Genomic DNA, 20301 nt, shown 5'->3' on the forward strand with positions numbered 1-20301 from the left:
AGCAAGGTGATAAGAACAGTTTATAACACCTCAGATGTCCTTTAAGAAGAAGGTTAAGGGCCTGTTTCCACTACACACAGATTGGATGCAGAAAAACTGACTCCAATGTCTATGGGCCCGTTTCCACTAAATGCAATTTTTCTGATGCAGATTTTCCCATAGGCATTCATTGGGAGTCAGTTTTTCTGCATTTTATCTATGTGTAGTGGAAGAAAGCCCTAACAATTACCGTAACATTTAACTACTTTCAGGACCATCAGTAAAATTGTTAAGCAAGTTTTTTTTTTTAAAATAGAAATACCACACAAAGCCACAGTTCACTTTTTATTTTCGTTATGAATGTAACCATATAAAAACCATAACTTATGAAAACAGTCACAATGGGCAGCCTTTGAGAAGATCTGTAAAATAAAATCCTTTCCATGTAGAGGACATACAAAAAAACAAACAAAAAAGTACAAAATGGCAGCGCCTGAGAACCAGTTCTTTTATAAACACTGTAGAGCACCTGCTGTGTTTAAAAGGGACAGAGATTTCCCTCACCACCAAGAGTCCATGCTGCTAAGAAGCAAACCAGCTCCCTTGTTAATGTAGATTACTACAAGACAACGCTGCTCTGTTGGTGGCAAAGCTTCCATTATTGCCGTAGGACAGCTCAAAATAAAGAAAAAAAAATCCTCTAAGACATGCTAAGTTTTGAAGCAATACTGTAGAAGACAGTCAAGAGTGGAGATGTGATTCTAGAAGCACTACATTTTAGGAATGGAGTAACTTTAGCTCACAAATGGTGGCAGGCCTCATCTGCACAGGACAAAGGATTATTCTATCCATGCCCTGCATGCGTAATTAGGCCTGCCACCCCTTAACTCCCTTTAGAAAATACACTATGAATTTCTATTTACAAATTTGGTTGTTTGAATTTCCCCTCAGCCCAAAGGTTTTTTGTTTTTACTTTCTGAAGGGAAGACCAAGCCATTAGTGCGGGTGGGACACTCGGGATTGGTCAGGGATTCTAAAAAACCCTTCTGCTTGTGGGCCAGCAGAAAGGGTTAAAAGGTGTTTTCTATGTAAATAAAAACCACACAGCTAAATGTATACATGAAGTGTCGTCAGGCTGGTCAATTATATAGTCGTTTCATCAGCGCATTCTGTAGTCCGTAGAACATGACAGCTCACAGAGCTGGCCCTTGAAGTCGATGTCAACTGTGAAATCCAAGTCACGCTATAGAAAGAAAAACAAAAAGGTGTCAACTGATGTGCAGCCCTGGTTTCTATACAGCTAACAGCCCATTTCAAATTGACATTTGATACCAATGCTACTTACGTGTTTTTTACTTTAAAGAGACTAACAAATGTTTCAGCCTTAGTTCTATCCTATAAGTTCCTATGCCTGTTCTAATCTGCTCTGGCTTACTGCAGTCTTTCCTAACTGCACTGTCTCTGTAATAAATCAATGTATCTTTCCTCTGTCCTGTTTGTCGGGCTAAGGTTTGATTGTGTGGAATGTGCAGGGCTGCTTGTGATTGGTAGAAGCGATACACACCCTCTGCAGGCCCCCTGCACACTCTGAATGACTCACACATTATGCTTAGCTGAGCCTATTAGAAGCTGGTTAGTTTGTAAACACTGCCTAAAACTGTTAATTACAAGCCAGGATTGCAGCAGAGAGTGGCAGAAACAGCACAGAGGGGCACAGGAGAAAATGAATAGAATGGTATGCTTTTTAATGTACGAATATTAGAGTACAGATTCTCTAAGGCTCAGTTAACTTCCGTAGTGGTACTGTATACAGCACAAATCTATTGCACCACTCATGGAGAGTGAATGTCCACTACCACTTAGGAGCAGAGGCATGCAAGTTTTAGCAGATGGCTGGCAACATCAACTATTTGTAAAACAAAAGCCCAATGGACAGGTACAAACCAATAGGAAAGCACAAGTCTGCTCCTTCCTGCGCTAAAGCCTAGTACACTTTCAATGATGATTAGCCAATCACTGAATAATTTTACCACATCCATGTAGTATGAAAGCCAACAGATATAGGCCTCAATTCACTAACTCTTCTAGAGTTGTTACCATGGTGATAAGGCATATAGTATTCAGGAAACATTTTGGCCTCAATTCACTAAGATCATGCTGGAGATAATAAGGCAAGAGAAAACTTACCTCCACACAGTAAGAGAGTCAAGTTACCTCCTCTGTAGTTATTTTCACACGCAGTTAATGAACAGCCTGTCTAACTCTGGAGTTATTTTAAGGATTAAAGAGTTATCTTAAAGACAGGAGTTAACTTTAGGTTTGCCTGAGGTAAAAGGTTTCCTGAATACTACATGCCTTATCACCATGGTAACAACTCTAGAAGAGTTATTAAAGACAGGAGATAAGCTTAGTGAATTGAGGCCATAGAATACTTTAAACAGATTGTTTAAAGGACAACTGTAGGGAGAGGGATATGGAGGTTGATATATTTCCTTTTAAGCAATACCAGTTGCCTGGCTATCCTGATCCTGCCTCTAATGCATTTAGCCATAGACCCTGAACAAGCATGCATCAAATCAGGGGTTTGACAGTCAGATCTGACAGGATTAGCTGCATGCTTGTTTGTGGTGTTATTCAGACCACTACAGACAGATCAGCAGGCCTGCCAAGCAACTGGCATTGTTTAAAAAGCGAATAAATATGGCTGCAGTGTTCTCCCCAGGCTCTTTTAGCCGGGTGCTCCACCCGGCTAGTTTTGGTGAGCACCCGGCTGTCATCGGCTCACCTATGCTGTAAGCAGAGTTGCTCACAGAAGCACCGGCCTTGCATTCCCTCTCGCCCCACCCGGCTACTATTTCATGCCACACTGCTATTTCATGCCACACGGCTGGAAAAAAATTCTGGGGAGAACACTGGGCTGTTACCATATACTTCTTGCTACAATTGTCCTTTAAGTAAACCCTCAAACTACATTGAGGTGGTGGTAAAAATTTAAAGTTTGTACCAATTGCCCATCAGATTGATGGGTTGGATTGATTTTTTTGACAAGTCAAATCTGATTTGCGAGAGTTTTTCTGATTGATTTTGTACAGAAGTGATCAGGAAATTAAAAAACAAATCAGAAGAATGATCAGAACTGTCAGACTCCATTTGACTGAATATTGCATGGTGTGTACCAGGCACAAGGGTGCATACAAATCCAACGTGGATGGGCCAACTTTCCCACTTTCATGTAATATGAAAGCTTAACTGCCCAATCTGTTCCATGTAGTATGTTTTCAGCTGGGGTGGAATCTAGCATGTGTGCAGCTGCATTGCTGAATATCCTATGCAAGCACAGTTCCTAAAATAACTTATGTACCAGAGTTGCCCCTCCTTCCCATAGCACAGAACATGCGAGTTTGTAGCTTTGCAGTGTCTGTACTATAGTGCCTCACTGAACCAGTTAGAATGGGGGGGGGGGGGGGGGGGGGAACTACAACAGGAATCATTACATGGAAGGCACAATACATCTGTTATGTAAGTAGAAGTAGTATTTATCTACATGTGTTTTTTTATTTCTAGGTTAGCATGGGTGTCGCTTGTTCTTTAACCACTTGAGGACCCAGCCTTTACCCCCCCCCCCCCCTTAAGGACCAGCACTGTTTTAGAAGATCTGTGCTGGGAGGGCTCTACAGCCTCCAGCACAGAACATGCAGAGTGACCAGATCGCCCCCCTTTTTTTCCCCCACTAGGGGGATGGGCTGGGGGGGTCTGATCGCTCCTGCTTGCGTATGGCTGGCAGGAGGGGGGCACCTCAAAGCCCCCTTCACCGCAGGATTCCCCCCTCGGAGATCAGAGGCTGCACAGGAACGGATCTGTCCTGTGCAGCCTCTAACAGGCTCCTGCCGGTCATGTGACAGCGATCCCCGGCCGCTGATTGGTCGGGGATCGCTGATCTGGTACAACACTGCTACTGTTAGCAGCGTTGTACAAATGTAAACAAAGCGGATTTCCGCTTGTGTGTACATTTAGCCTGCGAGCAGCGATTAGCGGCCCGCAGGCTATTCACGGAGCCCCCCCCCCCGCCGTGAATTGACAGAAAGCAGCCGCTCGCGCGAGCGGCTGCTTCCTGATTAGCCTGCAGCCGGCGACGCAGATCTGCGTCGCTGGTCCTGCAGCTGTCACTTTGCCGACGCGAGTTATGAGTGCGTGGTCGGCAAGTGGTTAAAGACCTAGCTTAACCTAACCCTTAAAGATAAAATATGAAGCATGAGCTTAAGTCCATTAAGGATGGCTTCCATGAAAACATTTTACACTTGTGATTAACACATGACTTACGTTGTTCTTGGCATTTGGCTTCATGCCTATTGTTCCAAAGATCTCCTCCCCAGTCTTAACAGTCAGATAATCCTCCATGTAGAAGACAGTCTGTTTCCAGTGAGTGTATGGAGACTCTGGACCTTGGGGGGGGGGGAAGTTACAGGATCAGATACAGTTGAAAAGCTAAAGTTAAAGCTGTGGTGTTTCTATTCCAATGCTAGAACGTTTGGCCTTCTACTTCAAGAGTTCTGTCAATACAGAATTTAAAAATACCTTGGGTAGCCACCCTGAACAATCTGTCATAAGTTAAAATGCGACTTTCATATTTTCTGTAGGGTGATATGTAAATGATACAATTTTGCAGTTTGGAACTGGGCCAAGCCAAATCAGCAGCGACTGCATTTTATTAGCCCAATGGCAAGACAAAACATTTTTTGTATCAACTCAAAATAAGCATCTCACGATTTCCGCCGGCATTCTGGCCAGTCAGGGGCTTGCTCAGCAGTTCAGCATCCCACCTGCCAGTGCAATTTAAAATAGTAGTACCACTACTTGTGTCAAACACTGACACACAAAGGTGTTACAGGGCAGCAGTGGCCCGTGACATGTGAGCACAACAACCCTCAGATCTAATTCAATGGGGACGCCTCTCTAGGACTGGTACTAAGAGCCAGACCAGTGGAGATGATCAGCTGACTGATCACCCACCTGTGTTAAATGGGTCTATATGAAGAGCAGTGCCTCCAAGCGAAGCATTCATATTCTCATCACTTAGACAGCACATTGCCATGGGAGTGAGCAGGCCAGTATAGAAGGGTGTCTAGCCCAAGTACTCACAGCAAAGCTTACCAAACCACTGATCACATCAAGACAATCGGTAGCAGCCTAAACTAATTACACTGTCAGGATATAGACTTGCCACATCTTCAGATACAGATATGCTCTTCCAGCTCTCTTAACAGAGCAAACATCCATTTTCCTCCTGTCACATGAGATCAGCAGCTTCCCTGAATGCCTTGCCAACCTGAGTAATTGCATCTCTAGTACAGGAACACTTACTTGTAGAGAAGCCCGTCCTTTTGTGGCAGCGCGTGAACTCAATGTTGAAATAGGCTACCAGGGCATGGATGTAATCATTTCTCTTCACTTGAAGGCAGAAGGGAGAGGTAAAGCTTAGGTCATCAACCTTAACCGTATAGATGTCCACTTCCTGCAAATGGGGAAAACATACCTGTTGTAAAACCTTTATGTTCACATTAAACTAGCGAAATAGGAATGTGAAAAAAAAAAAAAGTAGAACACTGAACCACCACAACCAACCTATAACTACACTGAATTTCTTATAATCGAATATGATCGAAAGTCCAAACTGAAGGCAGCACACCAACATATTCATCCTAAAAGCGCCAAGTGCTATCCATGCACAAGTATGAAGCCCCTCAGGCAAGCTATGGTCACCCTACAAAATTTGTCAGCCTGATACAGACATGTCCTGGCTGAACCATTTTAGAGAACAACCAGATTTTTTTGAAGTAGTTTAGAATTATGTGTATCCTCTGGCCATTAGATATGCATTACATGCAAGCTGAACGCTGCCATCCAAGTCACAAAAACACTAGTATGAGTGGCCATAATTGGAATCAAGTTGGAAGTATTTGTAACTCCTGAACTCATGGTCTGCACCGCCCTCGAACTGCTAGTAGTGTGTTCTTGTGGGATTCCGCCCAAATACACACTGGTAATCTACAACTCTCTTGTTAGATAGTCAGCCACACTGAGTAACAGTAAAATGAAATTTAGTATGACATTTAAAAAATAAATAGCTTGTTAGCACTATATAAATGGCACACACAAAAAAAAAAAAAAAAAAAGATTTAGGAGAGTTAAATGGAACAAAACAAAACTTCATTAGCCATCTGACAATCCAGTACCATTTCAAAGTTAAACTGCACTAAGACCGAGGGGGCACAATCTTGAAATTGCTGGCATATTTTGATGTCAGAACATAAAAATATCTAAAGAGACTAGAGTTATACCCAATGTGAGAAGTAATTCAAAAGGGAGACTTTAAGATCCATCAATGACTACATACCTTAATAAGACAGGAATTTGTGACCAACTGCTTGGGGTCAACCACATCAACAAGGGGTTCTTTAATTGCAACATCCTTGATACAAGACATATCAAATCCATACACGTTCTCCCACCCTAGAAAGAACAAACAATTTAACTTAAATACAGCATATTTACCAAAGACATTTGCCAACAAAGGATTTCATTAAAATGAGTTCTAAGTTTTGTGCTCTGGCCATGGCGTCAGGACAAAACTCATCCAACTCCTACTCAATTTATAAAACCAACTCAGCTCTTGCATGGCTAAGAATCTGTCTCCAACTCTAGTACCCACAAATTGCTCTGACTCCACAGCCCTGGCATTAAATTCTAAAAATGTTGCTCACATAAACTCAGGGCTGTGGAGTCGGAGTCGTGGAGTCGGGCAATTTTGGGTGCCTGGAGTCGGAGTCGGGAAAAAATGCACCGACTCCGACTCCTAATGAATTTGTAACTGTACTTAAAATAGAAAATATGATAAAATGTTATATTTCTCAGATAATAGTCATTAAAAATAATGTATATATACAGTATATATACAGTAATAGCTGTGCTTAGTCCACAAAAATGAAATAAACCAATCAAAATTAGTTACTTGTGCTGCTTCAAAAAAAGCAGTCCTCGTATTTTTAAGGACAGATATACATATCTGATTGTGACTGTATATATGATGTGTACACAGGAATCTCTTATATATGTTACGGCCAGAACCCGAAGTGTGGCCACTTCGCGTTCTGGCCAGCCACTTCGGGTTCTGGCTGGACAATGTGCGAAGTGGCCGCAGCGCAGCGGCCACTGTTAGAAATGGCATGATGACACATAAGTTACAATGTATTTTATGGCCGTCTCGCTGCGGCCAAATGTATTAGAAGTCTCGCACTGCCTCCTCTCCTCCTCCCCCCGCCTCTCTCCTCTCCCTGCCTCCTATACCACATACGGAGCAGCCAGCAGGGACACGCGTGTTCCGGAGAGTCGTTCGTTGCGGCAGGGCAGCAGAGCGGGGAGGCTGCAGACATTGCTTCTGCCAGCACCCGCTCTGCAGGAACGGCAGGATTCCCATGCCGCGACGAACGACTCTCCGGCTGCATGTCCCCGCCGGCTGCTACGTATATTGTATAGAGGCAGGGAGATGAGAGGCGGGGGGAGGAGGAGAGGAGGCAGTGCGAGACTTCTAATACATTTGGCCGCAGCGTGACGGCCATAAAATACATTGTAACTTATGTGTCATCATGCCATTTCTAACAGTGGCCGCTGCGCTGCGGCCACTTCGCACATTGGCCGGCCAGAACCCGAAGTGGCTGGCCAGAACGCAAAGTGGCCACACTTCGGGTTCTGACCGTAACATATATACTAAACAACATCTATGCTGTAAGAATAAAGCCTGATGTGTAGCTGTGTCACTAATAGAGATGGTCAACGAGATGGAAATAATTCTGCATTGATGCTGATTTATGCAAATGTATGCACTCCCTTTGCTGATGAAATCAAATAATTTGATATGTTAAAATTTGGTTTGGTGACTACAAATTAAAGGGTAACTGAGACGGATGAAAAGTAAAGTTTTATACATACCTGGGGCTTCCTCCAGCCCCCTTCAGGCTAATCAGTCCCTCACTGTCCACCACCCGGATCTTCTGCTATGAGTCCTGGTAATTCAGCCAGTCAGCGCTGTCCGGCCACATGACGCTCCCACAGCCAGGAACATTCTGCACCTGCGCAATAGTGCTGCACAGGTGTAGTATGCTCCTGGCGGCGGAGTGTGTGCATGCGCACTACGCCTGACTGGCTCAAGTATCTGGACTCATAGCAGAAGATCCAGGTGGTGGAGGAGGACAACGAGGGACTGATTATCCTGAAGGCGGCTGGAGGAAGCCCCAGGTATGTATAAAACTTTAATTTCATCTGTCTCAGGTTTACTTTGTTACACAGTAGTAGTATACTCTACATATGCACTCCCCACAGAGCTTCAGGGAATCCACTGAGAATGCTGTGCACATTGAACACAGAGGTGTTGTCTGTTTACAATCTCCTCATTCCCCTGTAGAGTACCTGCACATCATGCTTACATGTACCCACACTTACATTGCCTAGGGCCTGATAGATGTTCTTTGTTCCGGTTTGTACCTTTTACAAGTACTCTTACCAAGGACTAGTTTTAGTCTAAAGGGAATAAATATAGTAGTCTACATATCCTTCTCACTTCAGTTGTCTTGTAAAATTCCTAAGCGTTGGCAGTTAAGAGACGAATTTCATGTTACATACTTTTAATCAACAAAATTGTAATATGCAAATTAGAGGAGTCGGAGGAATCCTAAACTGAGGAGTCGGAGTCGGTGGATTTTTGGACCGACTCCACAGCCCTGCATAAACTGTACATGTAGGGCCCTTTGCTGTCCCAACTCAAATGCCTGTGTATAGAATCTGACTGGAACAGATCATTGGCCCCTCTACATTTAAAGGACTTCCAGGTGAGAGACCTGGGGCTTGTTCCTGCCCCTAGCAGCCATCTCAGTCCCCCATTGCAGCCTCAGTGCCCCTGCTAGCCACCCATAATGATCGGCTCTTCTGTGCCAGCACTTGTGCCCAGTATGTGCCAGATGTGGGCACAACTACTGCACAGGTGCAGTACGCACCAGAGCCCATGTGGGCTTTAAAAAAGCCGACCCGCCAGTAAGTCGCGAATTACGGAAGGCCAGCATAGACCAGGGCTGTGGGGTGAGGGAATGAGACAGCCGCTAGGGGCTCGAAGAAGCCCCAGATAAGTAATAAGTTTGTTGCGTCCCCTTTGGAAGTCCTTTGAAGGGTTCAATTTTATATTAGCCATACTAAGTCTTCATCAAGAAGGCAGCATTTGGTTGAAGATGTGCTAAGCACTACAGCTTTCCATGGAAGGGATGAGCACCAGTTGCATCTCATACCCCTTTATATCAATTTAGATGCATGTTATAAACTGCCTAACAGTTTATAACAGTTACATGCTGACAATACTTACAGTGAATCTTGTAATCTTTGTATTGTCTATCTTCAATAGCGGTCACATAGAGGGTTGCACGATCAGGAAATATAAGCCCATCAGGTGTCTAAAAATACAAAAATTTGCAAGACTTTAAAAGCAAAAAAAAAACAAAATGCCAAACCCCATAGTGGAGTAGTTCTAGGGTGAAAGCATAGCCCTAAGCAAAGTCACACAGGGAACAGTTTTTTTACTAGTCGCTCACTGAAACCAACAATGCAGATCATGAAATGCTTACTAGCAGTGCACTTTTATAGCACTTCAGACAAGAAAAATCAGAAAATTAAAATGCAACCTATATTGTGCATTGTGCTGAGCTACAACAGTGTTACTGGACCTCAACTGGCTATACTAAAACAGTCTAAATCTTAACAGTCTACTTTATATATGTCCTTGATGAATTTACTCATCCCAAACAAACTACAACTCACCCATGCCAGGCACATTGTCTCAACTGTCTAGCCAGGATTTTAAGTGTTTCGGACACTGCGCATATGACAGCATTTATACCTGCCTGGGGCTGCCTCCAACACCATGTACTCAGTTTCCTGCCTCACCACTTTCCCAGGCGTCTCGGTTTCCAATCTTAGCCATTAATAGGCGCACATCGCATCAGTGGGGCTGTATGCACCCTGTGGCCTGGCATGCTCCATTGATGAGACTGGAGACCATTACTAGCTAAGATTGTAAAAGAACAGAGCCACTTGGGAGGATGGCGAGGGAGGCAATGGCATACATGGGGCTGGAGGAAGCCCCAGGCAAGTATAAATGCTGCCATATTCACAGAGCTGGATTTACCATAAGGCACATGCCTACAGACACCTGATGGAAAGGCGGCTCCACTCCCCTTCCTGAGCGCTGCCTCCTCATTCCCTATGCAGTGTCACTGAGATTTTACTCACAAGTAAAGCAAAAGTGACAGCCGGGCCAGCCAGCACACTTGCATAGCGATTCAGTGGCTGTTTGTAGGTTTATGAAGGGCGAAGTCTAGGACATTGTGCCTATAGGCACCTGTGATGTCGGTCCAGCCTGCATATTCGCCATCTCAAGTACAAGTTAAGCCAAGCCTCAAGCGTTGGGAAAGTTCTACACAGCAGAACAGCATAGGGCTCTACCCAGACTGTTTCAGGGGTGCCTGGCTAGGCACCACCCGTCTCCAATCTGATTCTAATTGGCTTACTGCTGAAATCTGTTCACTCAAAACATCTGCTTTGTCAGCAAAAATGGTCAAATTCAGAGTTGATCCAGACCAAATGAAGCTGAGGTGGGGATTTGAATGCATACTTTGGAATGAAAGGTCTGCGATATTCTCTTTTAAGACATTTTCCAAGCCACTAATCAGTGCAGCTGTGAATTCTCATCTGCAATTTAATGACAGCTTATTCAATAGTTTCTAATTAGCCGATTGGCAAAATATGGTTTTGATGTGCCCAAGGTTTAGAAACGTCCACCCTGGTTCATATGGGTGATCGTCACTGGAATAGAAAGCAATTATTAGACTATGGTACTTATGGCCTTTTCCCTCATTTATGTCAACTCCAAACTAACACCATTGTTTTGGTGGACGCTACAGTTAGTGTCCAGGAATAGCCATGTTCTGCACATTTGTACCCCCCAAGTGACATGGGAACCGATGCAAAATGATCTGCATGTTTGTGTTTGCAGAGTAGCATTAGCGCCCAACTGAATGGTTTTTGGTAAACCATTTTGCAGTGCAAAGCTTAGCTGGAGTTCCACTTTATGCTACAGGCACAGTCTAATGCAGCCCCTCCACACAAAAAAACACCATTGTGCAACAAACAAATTTAAATATTTTAGATTCTTACCAGCCATTTATCTCGTGCGTAGATAACGGTGTTCAGCATGGATTCATAGAAGAGGCAATATCCCATCCATTCACTGATTATTATGTCAACTTTCTCCACAGGCAGCTCAACTTCCTCCACTTTGCCCTTGATGATTGTTACAACTGCAAACAGTGCAAGACAAGTTGCATGAAAAATCCTACTGGAAAATCATTTCCCTGACCAGCCTGCTGTCACAACCCAGCCTTCCAGGCTGTCAGTAGTCAGACACTGGCAGCCTTTAACCCCTTTTGCAACCCTTAAAACATGTAGGATCAAGAGCCACTACATGAGAAAGCCATTCATTAGTGGGGGTAGAGGGAGTCATTTCACAGGAGGCATGGATTAGTTGGGTCTTTTCTAGTGCACCCATTTCATGCCTCCCATTAGTTCTTCCTATAATAGCCCATGTTTAATTGCTTCCTATTGTAGTCCCCACAATAGCACGCTTTATTCTACTATCCCTAATGTAGTTGTCCACATAACTGCCTCCTTATTACAATACTTACTAATGCTATATGTACTTGTGTTCCATCTCCCTGTAACAGTGGATGGAACACAACAGGAAGGAATTAGTACATGGATCCCGGCGATGCAAGTATGTGTTTACCCCCACGCCACAGCCTCCCTCCCCAAAAAACCATGACTGCATGGTATGATTACTATGCACATGGTATACTGTGGCAACCCTACTGCTTATAACATGCTTGATTTTTCCTTTTCACCAGTCCTCCGTTCCAGCCTCTTCCATAGCCATTCTCCACAGCATAATGGTCATGTGACAAATGACATTACCATTGTGCCTGTCAAAGTAGGAAGGCTGGAACATGTAGATTCAGCGAGCCAAGCTAGCCCCCCTCCAGAGTCACCAGGAGGAAGATGCCAGAAACTCAATGTCCTCAAGAAACACTGGCTGAGAAAGCCTGCTCTGTGGTAACTAAAAAAAAAAAACCTATAAAGTTAGGGACAGTAAGGGCGTCTCAAAGCTAGGACACCTTTGGAGAGCATGTTAGAAAGCTGGCTGGAGTTATTTGGGGATGCACTGTGAAAAACTATAGAAAAGTTGCACACACAAGTTGCCACATACAGATTTTCCCCACCCAGCTAAAATGCAATCCCAATTATAAAAGCACCAACATACCATGATCTAGTTTGTTTGCCTTCACAATCTTGATTGCATAATCAGAAATACTGGAGCACTCAATCTGAAAGAAAAAAAAAAAAAAGTTTTATATAAACGTATGATACTTTTTTTTTCTAAAGGGAACCTTAACTGAACGGGGTGGGGGGGAATAGGAAATAGGAAAAAGGGGGTCCTTGGCAGCCAGGCAGCATACACAGCCACTCACAACATAGTACGCAGCATCCATCTCTTTACGGCGGCTGCTGTAAGCTAAGTAACTGCTCGATAGAGCAGTTACAAAATGGGCAAAAATACATGAGATGGCAAGAGGGGTGGAAAACAGCCACTCACTATACAGGACAAGATGCCTCCCTCTTTCAGAATGGTATAGGCTGCATTGGCGTCAGAAAGGTAAAACAACTGACGTCAATGCATGTCTCTAAATGTTTATCGACAGGAAAAACAAACATTTGCAAAAAGGTGCATAATGTGATAAAACAATCCTCCAACACATATGTATGCTAAAGGGTCCAAAAATGGATAAATTTAAATGATTGCTTAAAGGGGCACTATAGCTAAAGGCATTTTTAAAGAAAAGTGCTACTTACCCGGGGCTTCCTCCAGCCCCAAGCTCCCAGCATGTCCCTCGCAGCAGCTCCGACGTTCACCGCCGCCGACTGATCCCCAGCAACGACGTCCGGTACTGCGTGAGCGTCGCTGTCGATCACCATGTAGACCGGAGAGTACTGCGCAGTACGCTCCAGGCCACGTGGCAGTGATCGACAGCGCCGCTCGCGCAGTACAGGCAGACCTCCAGGTCGGCCCGATATCGCCAGAGACCAGGAGGCAGCGGCAAACGGCTGACAGCGGAGCTGCGGCGAGGGACATGCTGGGAGCTTGTGGCTGGAGGAAGACCCAGGTAAGTAGCACTTATCTTTTAAAATGCCTGATAACTCCTTTAAGTGTATAAGCCACATTTATAAAGGTAACCAAAAATTAGGATACAGCATTTGTTACCCTTCCCAGCATTCATAAGTGTAGTGGTTAGCACTAGAAATGTAGCGAACAGTTCCCGAACTGTTCGCCGGCGAACCGCTCTGCTACTCTGGGCCTCTTACTACTTCTGGGTCGCAATGACCCGGAGTAGTACGCCTGCGCTGCCCGGCGGAGCGCGTCCTAGATCACGCTCCCGTTGCCGGGCACTCTGCGCATGAGCGTGACGTCACACACATGCGCAGAAAGTGCCCGGCAACGGGAGCGCGATCTAGGATGCGCTCCGCCGGGCAGCGCAGGCGTACTACTCCGGGTCATTGCGACCCGGAAGTAGTAAGAGGACAAGAAAGGTTCGCCAGGCGAACAGTTCGGGCCATCACTAGTTAGCACTCTTGACTCATGATTTGAGTCCTAGTGTCAAATCTCAGCTAGGACACCACACGAAGCGTATTGTGGTATCCCAGTTTAAGCCCACATCCCAAAAATATTGGTAATTTGTTCCCCCAGCTGAAGAGGGTGCAATTAAAACATGCAGCGTTGGATGTAGCCTGTGCAAGAACACTAAAGTCTCATGCTGCTGAAGATAAAGTTACAGCATGTAGGGCCCTGTGGTCATGTTATTCATCATGAAGCTAGGGGATGAATTGTGTGGTGCAGTGACATCTGTATGCACTAGGTGATACACTACCACCCGCAATTTAGTGCCTAAACGCCAGCTGCAGCAGAGAAAGCAGCAAGCAACAAGGGCAAATACCATCTCTAGCACGCTAGTTTTTTACCTGAAACCATCACAAATGATTGTTTCAAGTGACAAGAACTATTATTATGCTTTTCTCCTGGCTGACTCAAAATACTGGACCTGCAGCCACTATTGTGCGCTCTATAGGCAGTAGCAGTGTTGGGGAGACTTGCTCAAAGTCTATTGAATAGCTGCTGTCTTACTGAACAGAAAGAACATATTTAAACCCTGGTTTCCTGTGTCAGAGCCCTTAACCAGTACATTATCCAGCCACAGTTTTAGGATCTTAATGTTGCTATTTGTTTACATTTACAGTAACACTACTAAACAGCAACAGTTGTACTAGATTTACAAGAGATGCTGCAGCTACAAGTCACTGAACATGGACTGTCCTAAAGGTCTATTTTCAGCAAGTTCAATATAAGGCATTCATACTCAGAAAGCCAGACCCTTTGTGCACCTTAAATAAAACATGGTCTGTGATCGGTCTCCTTACCCCAATAACTTTCTTTGCCCCAGCCTTCGCTGCGAACATGCAGAGGATTCCTGTTCCGCTCCCAACATCCAAGACAACCTTGTCCTTGAACAAGTGTCTGTTATGGAACATGGAGTTACGGTAGGTTAATGTACGTACTTCATCCTTCAACATTTCCTGTAATAAAGACAGCAATTATTTAGCAACGCTCTAATAACTAACTGTGCAGGCTTAATAAATGTACAGATGAGCACTTACCTCATGAATACCAAAGTGCGCATAGGAGTCAAAGTAGTAGTCTTTAGAGGTCATTTCTTCAGCAGATGGCTTTACGCTGCTTTCTGGTTGGGTACAGGAAACCTAGAGAAAACAGTACACATAAGGCACACATCACCCAACAGCATAAGATCTAAGAGCTACTGCTAACCTACAAACCTCTAATAACCTTCAAAAGTCTCATCTAAGCCCGGCTAAAGCACTTCAGTTAGGCTAAGAAATACAAAGGAGCACCCTAGAAGCCAGCTATAGTGCAACTTAACAGAATATTAAATGAGAATGTACTAAGTTAGGTTGACCACCAATTCAGGCAACCACACCATGTAATTTGGGTAAAGGATAAATGGATCACCACTTCCCATCAACCCTGGAGTGAAAAATGTTCACTCACAACAGCATGGGGACTACAACTATATCAAGAAGCACCCTGAATCGATACAAATCGCAAATACTGATAATGGCTTACCTCCTATCTGAGGCAATGGGAGGAACAATGCAGGGAATACCTTATTTATGCCCAGCTAAACCATCCATAATTAGAGGGTCTCAGAGCCATCAAATATACAAATTGCATGTTATAAAAAGGACACAGAAGGACAGGGGCTGCCATCTTTATTCAATTTAGTAAAGCCCAGAATCTGGCATTTAAAACCAAGCTAGCAAGTAACAGGACAGAACTGGGGAAATACCAAAATCCAAGGGACAAGACACAAAACTGGACAATGGTATGTTAGACAGATGCACCTTCACCTGGCACATTCCTGGGCATGATGCAATTCAGCTACAGGACTATGGCGGTCCAGATGCTCATGCTTGTAGCTGCCAAGTACTGCCTGAGCATACTGGAAGGACATTTGTTTTAGTGATTGAGACCATTCACCTGCTCCAAGATCCATTACAGACCTGGTCCTAGAGGCAAATATCCAGCAAGGTCAATCCCAGCAAAATGAAGCCATTTTAGTTATGGCTAGTGTGGAGAGAGGTTAGAATCTTAGAATTTTATAGCAGTCTCATCTGTGAGAGTTTCCGTCACCCTCTGTGCAGACAGAAAATAGGGAAATCTTTCAAAGTGACAGACTGTACCATGTGTGGTTACAGTGAGGGAGATCAGGGGCACACAGACTAGCACTCGGAGTGTTAACTAATGAAGTAACCAGCAGTTCTCCCACATCTTAGTAACTGTCAGCGATCAGCTAACACATTTTGACACAGGACTCCAGAGTTGTAGACTAGAATCATTTAAAGAGAACCAGAGGTGGCATAATATGGTGTATTTATTCTTACATGGGGTCCCTTGCCATCCTCATGTAATAGCTCCTAGTAATCCAGCTGGCCACTCGTCTGCGCATGTACCGTCCATCACACTCCTGGGTAACATGCGCAGAAGCGCACAGCTGGCTGAATTAGCAGGAGCTATTACAAGTGAATAGGGAGCCAGAGGGGATGAGGAGGGAGCGCCCGCACCTCATGAGGCTGGCTGAAGCCCCAAGTAAAAATAGACCATATTATGCCATCTCAGGAACCCTTTAACGAACAATGCATTTTGTATTCATGAATTAAATGTAAATTTCAGCTGGCCTCTATATAGTACTTGCATTTTTCCCTCCAATCTAAGTAGCATACTTAGATGATCATAGGTTGAAAGATTTACCTGAGGCAAAAATCTTAAATGAGCAAAACCGCCACTGCATTTTCTTTTTAAATAGCAGGGTGTGTGTAGTTGAAAGGGCAATTTCTAATTTGCCTTCATTCCCTAGAAATACTGCATTGTGGCATATTTTATACAGAGACAGCAAAGTAGAACCCCCATTAACACAGATCAACAGAATAACTGAACTAGCATTCAAACCTCCATACAGCTCATGCTGCTGCTGGCATCTGAGCCCCTGTCAACTTACTGCTGTACAAAAGATACAGCTGCTTGCACACAAAAGGTGTGCCATTTTCTATAGCCAAGTTGGCCAACGCTTTATCAGAATACAAAGGATATTTACATCTTGCATTGGAGTCCGCAGGCTCAATCCATTGGCCAACTTGGCTACAAAGTTCTAGGAAAAAAGTAACGAGACACTGTATTAGCTTGAAATTCTGTTAGATCTTTGTAAATGTCATAAAAAAAGAAAAAAAGGAGCAAGGCAGGATAGTAAATTCTGATGCGTCAATTCGAAAACCTGCAGGAAAGGAAAGTGGACATTGTCCATTAACAGAACACAATATAGCCCACAGCCTTGTGAAGGTCAGTGGCATTCAGACTTACCAGTATCGTATCTCCAACTTCTAAATGCCATATGATGGCTCCCATCCAGTTTTCCATCACCACATAAAAACCCAGTTTGTTGCCATGGGAAAAGTGTAGAATTGATCATTTCCAACAGGTCTGATCAATTTTGTATAGAAGTGATCAGAAATCAGAAGAAAATCTTATCAGAAAACAATTTGACCCATCCGCATGTAGCAGGCATTAGAAAGTAATACCTGCTCCATTGCCCCAATACCTGCCTGCATGTAAAATATATGCAGCTTGGAACTGGACCAACCAGAGTCCCTTCTGCTGAATTTGATTGGCCAAGTTCAAAGCTGCACAAATATCCCATGGAAGCCAGAACAGTTTCCACTTTATTGCCCATGCCCAGTATACACTGTCCTCTACTAAACGCACCGATTGGAAACATTTGCGGCCAGGGAAGCTTATTAATGAAGTTCAGGTATGCTTTAGGTCCAATACGCTGTACTTTCTTAATTTGTGGTAATACACCAGGTCCAGTTCCCAGCATCTTTCCTGCTTCTTCTACACTGCATTGTTCCTATACTGCACCTCATCTACCCTATAGCTAGGTTTTAGGAAGCTCTTGTCAGGCTGCACAGAGAACTGAAGGTTAGATTTAGCCAATCAAAACTGGATGCGCAACTACTAACACTCACCTTGTAGCACTAAAGCACAAGTTCAATCACCATCCTACAAAGATTACATTAAAACCACTCATAACCTACACTAAACTATGGCAGAAAGTAGCAGGTCATGTCCACAGAGGAGTACATTTGAAATTGGCACCGGTAGACTTGGGCACAGGATACAGCCAGTACATGACCGATCCTGCGTCTGCACAAGTCCGGGCCGTTTTAATTACTATTCCCCCTCCAAGCCACCATTGGATAGTGGGGGAATGAAAATTCGACTTGCAGAGATTGCTGGAGGCCGAATTGTGTTTTTTAAGCAACATCGGCTCCGTCTTTGAGCGCTGCTATTGTAGTCTATGGAGGTGCCGGCTGCGCCCAAAATCTAGCAACGCTGAAAAGCACTGCTCTGCCACAGAGGTGTGGGAGGGGAAACAGGAGGGAAAGAGGCTTCAGCCAATCAGGCTGCATTAGTTAAGTCTGAGGGGAAGTAGAGAAGCAAAAAGGAAAACCCAGCATGCTCTGCAACTTCCTTTGTGTGTCTCAATTAGGAGTCATGTAAATTGGGGAATGATCTATCAACTAGAAAAGGAATAGTGATTTTAAAGCGGAACTGTAGATTGCTAATAAACCATGTTTCACTTACCTGGGGCTTCCCCAAGCCCCCAGCAGCTGTCCACACACCGCTCTTCAACAAGTCTGTTCCCCCGCCACCGCTCGGTCCCGTACCTCGACCCCGTAAGTCGATGCCAATGCAGCTCTGGCCAAGCGTATCCTTTCTTCGCGGTCCCTGCTATTGCAAAGGGGAACGCAAAGAAAGGATACGAGTGGCAAGAGCCACGCAGGCGCAGTGGCCCGGCAGCAAAACCGAAACTAGCTGGCAGCGGGTGAACAGACACTCGCTGAGGAGCGAAGCGGGACAGGACGGCTGCTGGGGGCAGCACCATGTAAGTGAAACTTTATTAACAATCTACAGTTCCGCTTTAACTTCTGGATTGCCTGGTTAGCATCCGTATTTGTTTACCAGATAAAAAAAATGATTTTTTATTTTATGCCCAACAGTTACTCTAACTATCCACACCCTTTCACATCTACAGGAGTTCTTCATTTGACTGCTTTTAGGCCAACTGGCTCTATTCACTTGAAGACCACTAAGCACATCACTTCTTACCAGTAGAAATGATACAAGCATACAGATCTGCACCTTGGCTTCTTACTATACAGTGGAATGTCTTGATGGTAAACTTCAGTGGACCTGGCCAGGTAGTTTACTTAACAGAATTTGTCAGTGTACATTCATACAGGACACACGGGCAGGACCTGGGGAGTTTACTATAGCCAGAAATTAGCTAAATTAAATCTCACTTCAACAAGTTTCTGCTGTCCTACAATAGTCTCATAGTAAACCTTTGGCTACAGTACAATCTGTCCCCAGGTGCCCCCCATACACCTGTAAGAATACACAATTGCACTAGAAGTAAACTACTATGTCAGGTCCCTTGAAGTTCACTATAAAGAGATTCTACTGTACTACTAACCCACAGCAGACTTGTTCATCCTTGCATAGGGCCATTTTCACACTGGAGTATGTGATGCAACAATACATTTTGTAGTAGCTGGCATGATCCAGCGGAGTATGTACAAATAAAAATCCAACACCAGGTGCCCAAAATGTATTCGACTCCTCAGCCCTGGCACGATCATGATAGAAATCTGTAGCTTGCTTATTGACACACACTATTGGAAAACTCATGAAACTAGTAAGCACGTTCTGGCGAGCTATGCAGCTGCCTTCCACCTTCCTAAACCCAGCAATGTGAAGAACCCCTCAGAAGTACTGGAATTGTGGCAGCCATTCAACCGCTTTACGAATAGGCCTCACACACCCATAGCTGCTATAAGAAAAAAAAGTAACAAAAAATGATCCGGCTGATCTCAGTCTACAGTACATTAATACACCCAGGCAGGTTGTATTATTCAGGCCGCTCTCCGCCGAGCAGCACAAAGCCCATTGAGGCCCGGCCATGCAGGCACAAGGCGCACACGTGGGGACGCCGCACAAGGCCGCCCATTGTATGGCCGGCATGTAGGCGGAGCCTGCTGAAAGCGGGGAGCCTCGCTGGCGTCACTCGGCACGAGGGAACACGCGGAGACCATCCAATGCGTGACGTCACCACAGCGGCCCTTATGCCGCGAACCGTCTGCGTGAAAAACCCGCTGGAGCAGAGCGCGGGCCGCGAGGCGAACGTTGGAGGCCGAATGAATGAACCCCGGCCGGCACCACTCCCCACCCACCCGGCAGCACAGCGGCGGCTTCCCATTGCCTTACCTCCATGTTGCAGGTGCTCGCTTCCGCCATGTTGTCAGCGCCTCGTGCTTCCTCCTCTCTCGCCTCTCACACACTCAGCACGTCCGAAGCCTGCAGATGGAAGAAAGGCTTCCTGAAGGCAACTGCGACATGCGGCGAGGCCGAGCTCTATATCAACCCTCCGCCGGCTCCTCCCACCGCTGCAACCGCCTGGCGCGCTGTGCTCTCCTCTCACAAGCGAG

General features: G+C 44.9%; 1 protein-coding gene across 2 annotated transcripts; it reads right to left on the reverse strand.

Moving 5' to 3' along the window:
• Positions 1-311: 311 nt before the first annotated feature.
• On the reverse strand, positions 312-20301 carry PRMT1 (protein arginine methyltransferase 1). 2 transcript variants are annotated; one of them, XM_068241370.1, is made up of 11 exons: positions 20081-20301; positions 16851-16904; positions 14839-14940; positions 14602-14757; positions 12392-12455; positions 11233-11375; positions 9386-9473; positions 6374-6489; positions 5341-5491; positions 4300-4421; positions 312-1222 (listed from the first exon to the last, which is right to left on the reverse strand). In XM_068241370.1, the coding sequence occupies exons 1-11, from the start codon at positions 20108-20110 to the stop codon at positions 1139-1141; spliced, it is 1110 nt and encodes a 369-aa protein (XP_068097471.1). In that variant the 5' UTR covers positions 20111-20301; the 3' UTR covers positions 312-1138. The 2 variants fall into 2 exon arrangements, with proteins under 2 accessions (XP_068097471.1, XP_068097472.1); XM_068241371.1 differs by lacking the exon at positions 16851-16904 and having other exon boundaries at positions 20081-20300.

Source organism: Hyperolius riggenbachi, chromosome 6 (assembly GCF_040937935.1).
Source record: "Hyperolius riggenbachi isolate aHypRig1 chromosome 6, aHypRig1.pri, whole genome shotgun sequence".
Taxonomy (NCBI): Eukaryota; Metazoa; Chordata; class Amphibia; order Anura; family Hyperoliidae; genus Hyperolius; species Hyperolius riggenbachi.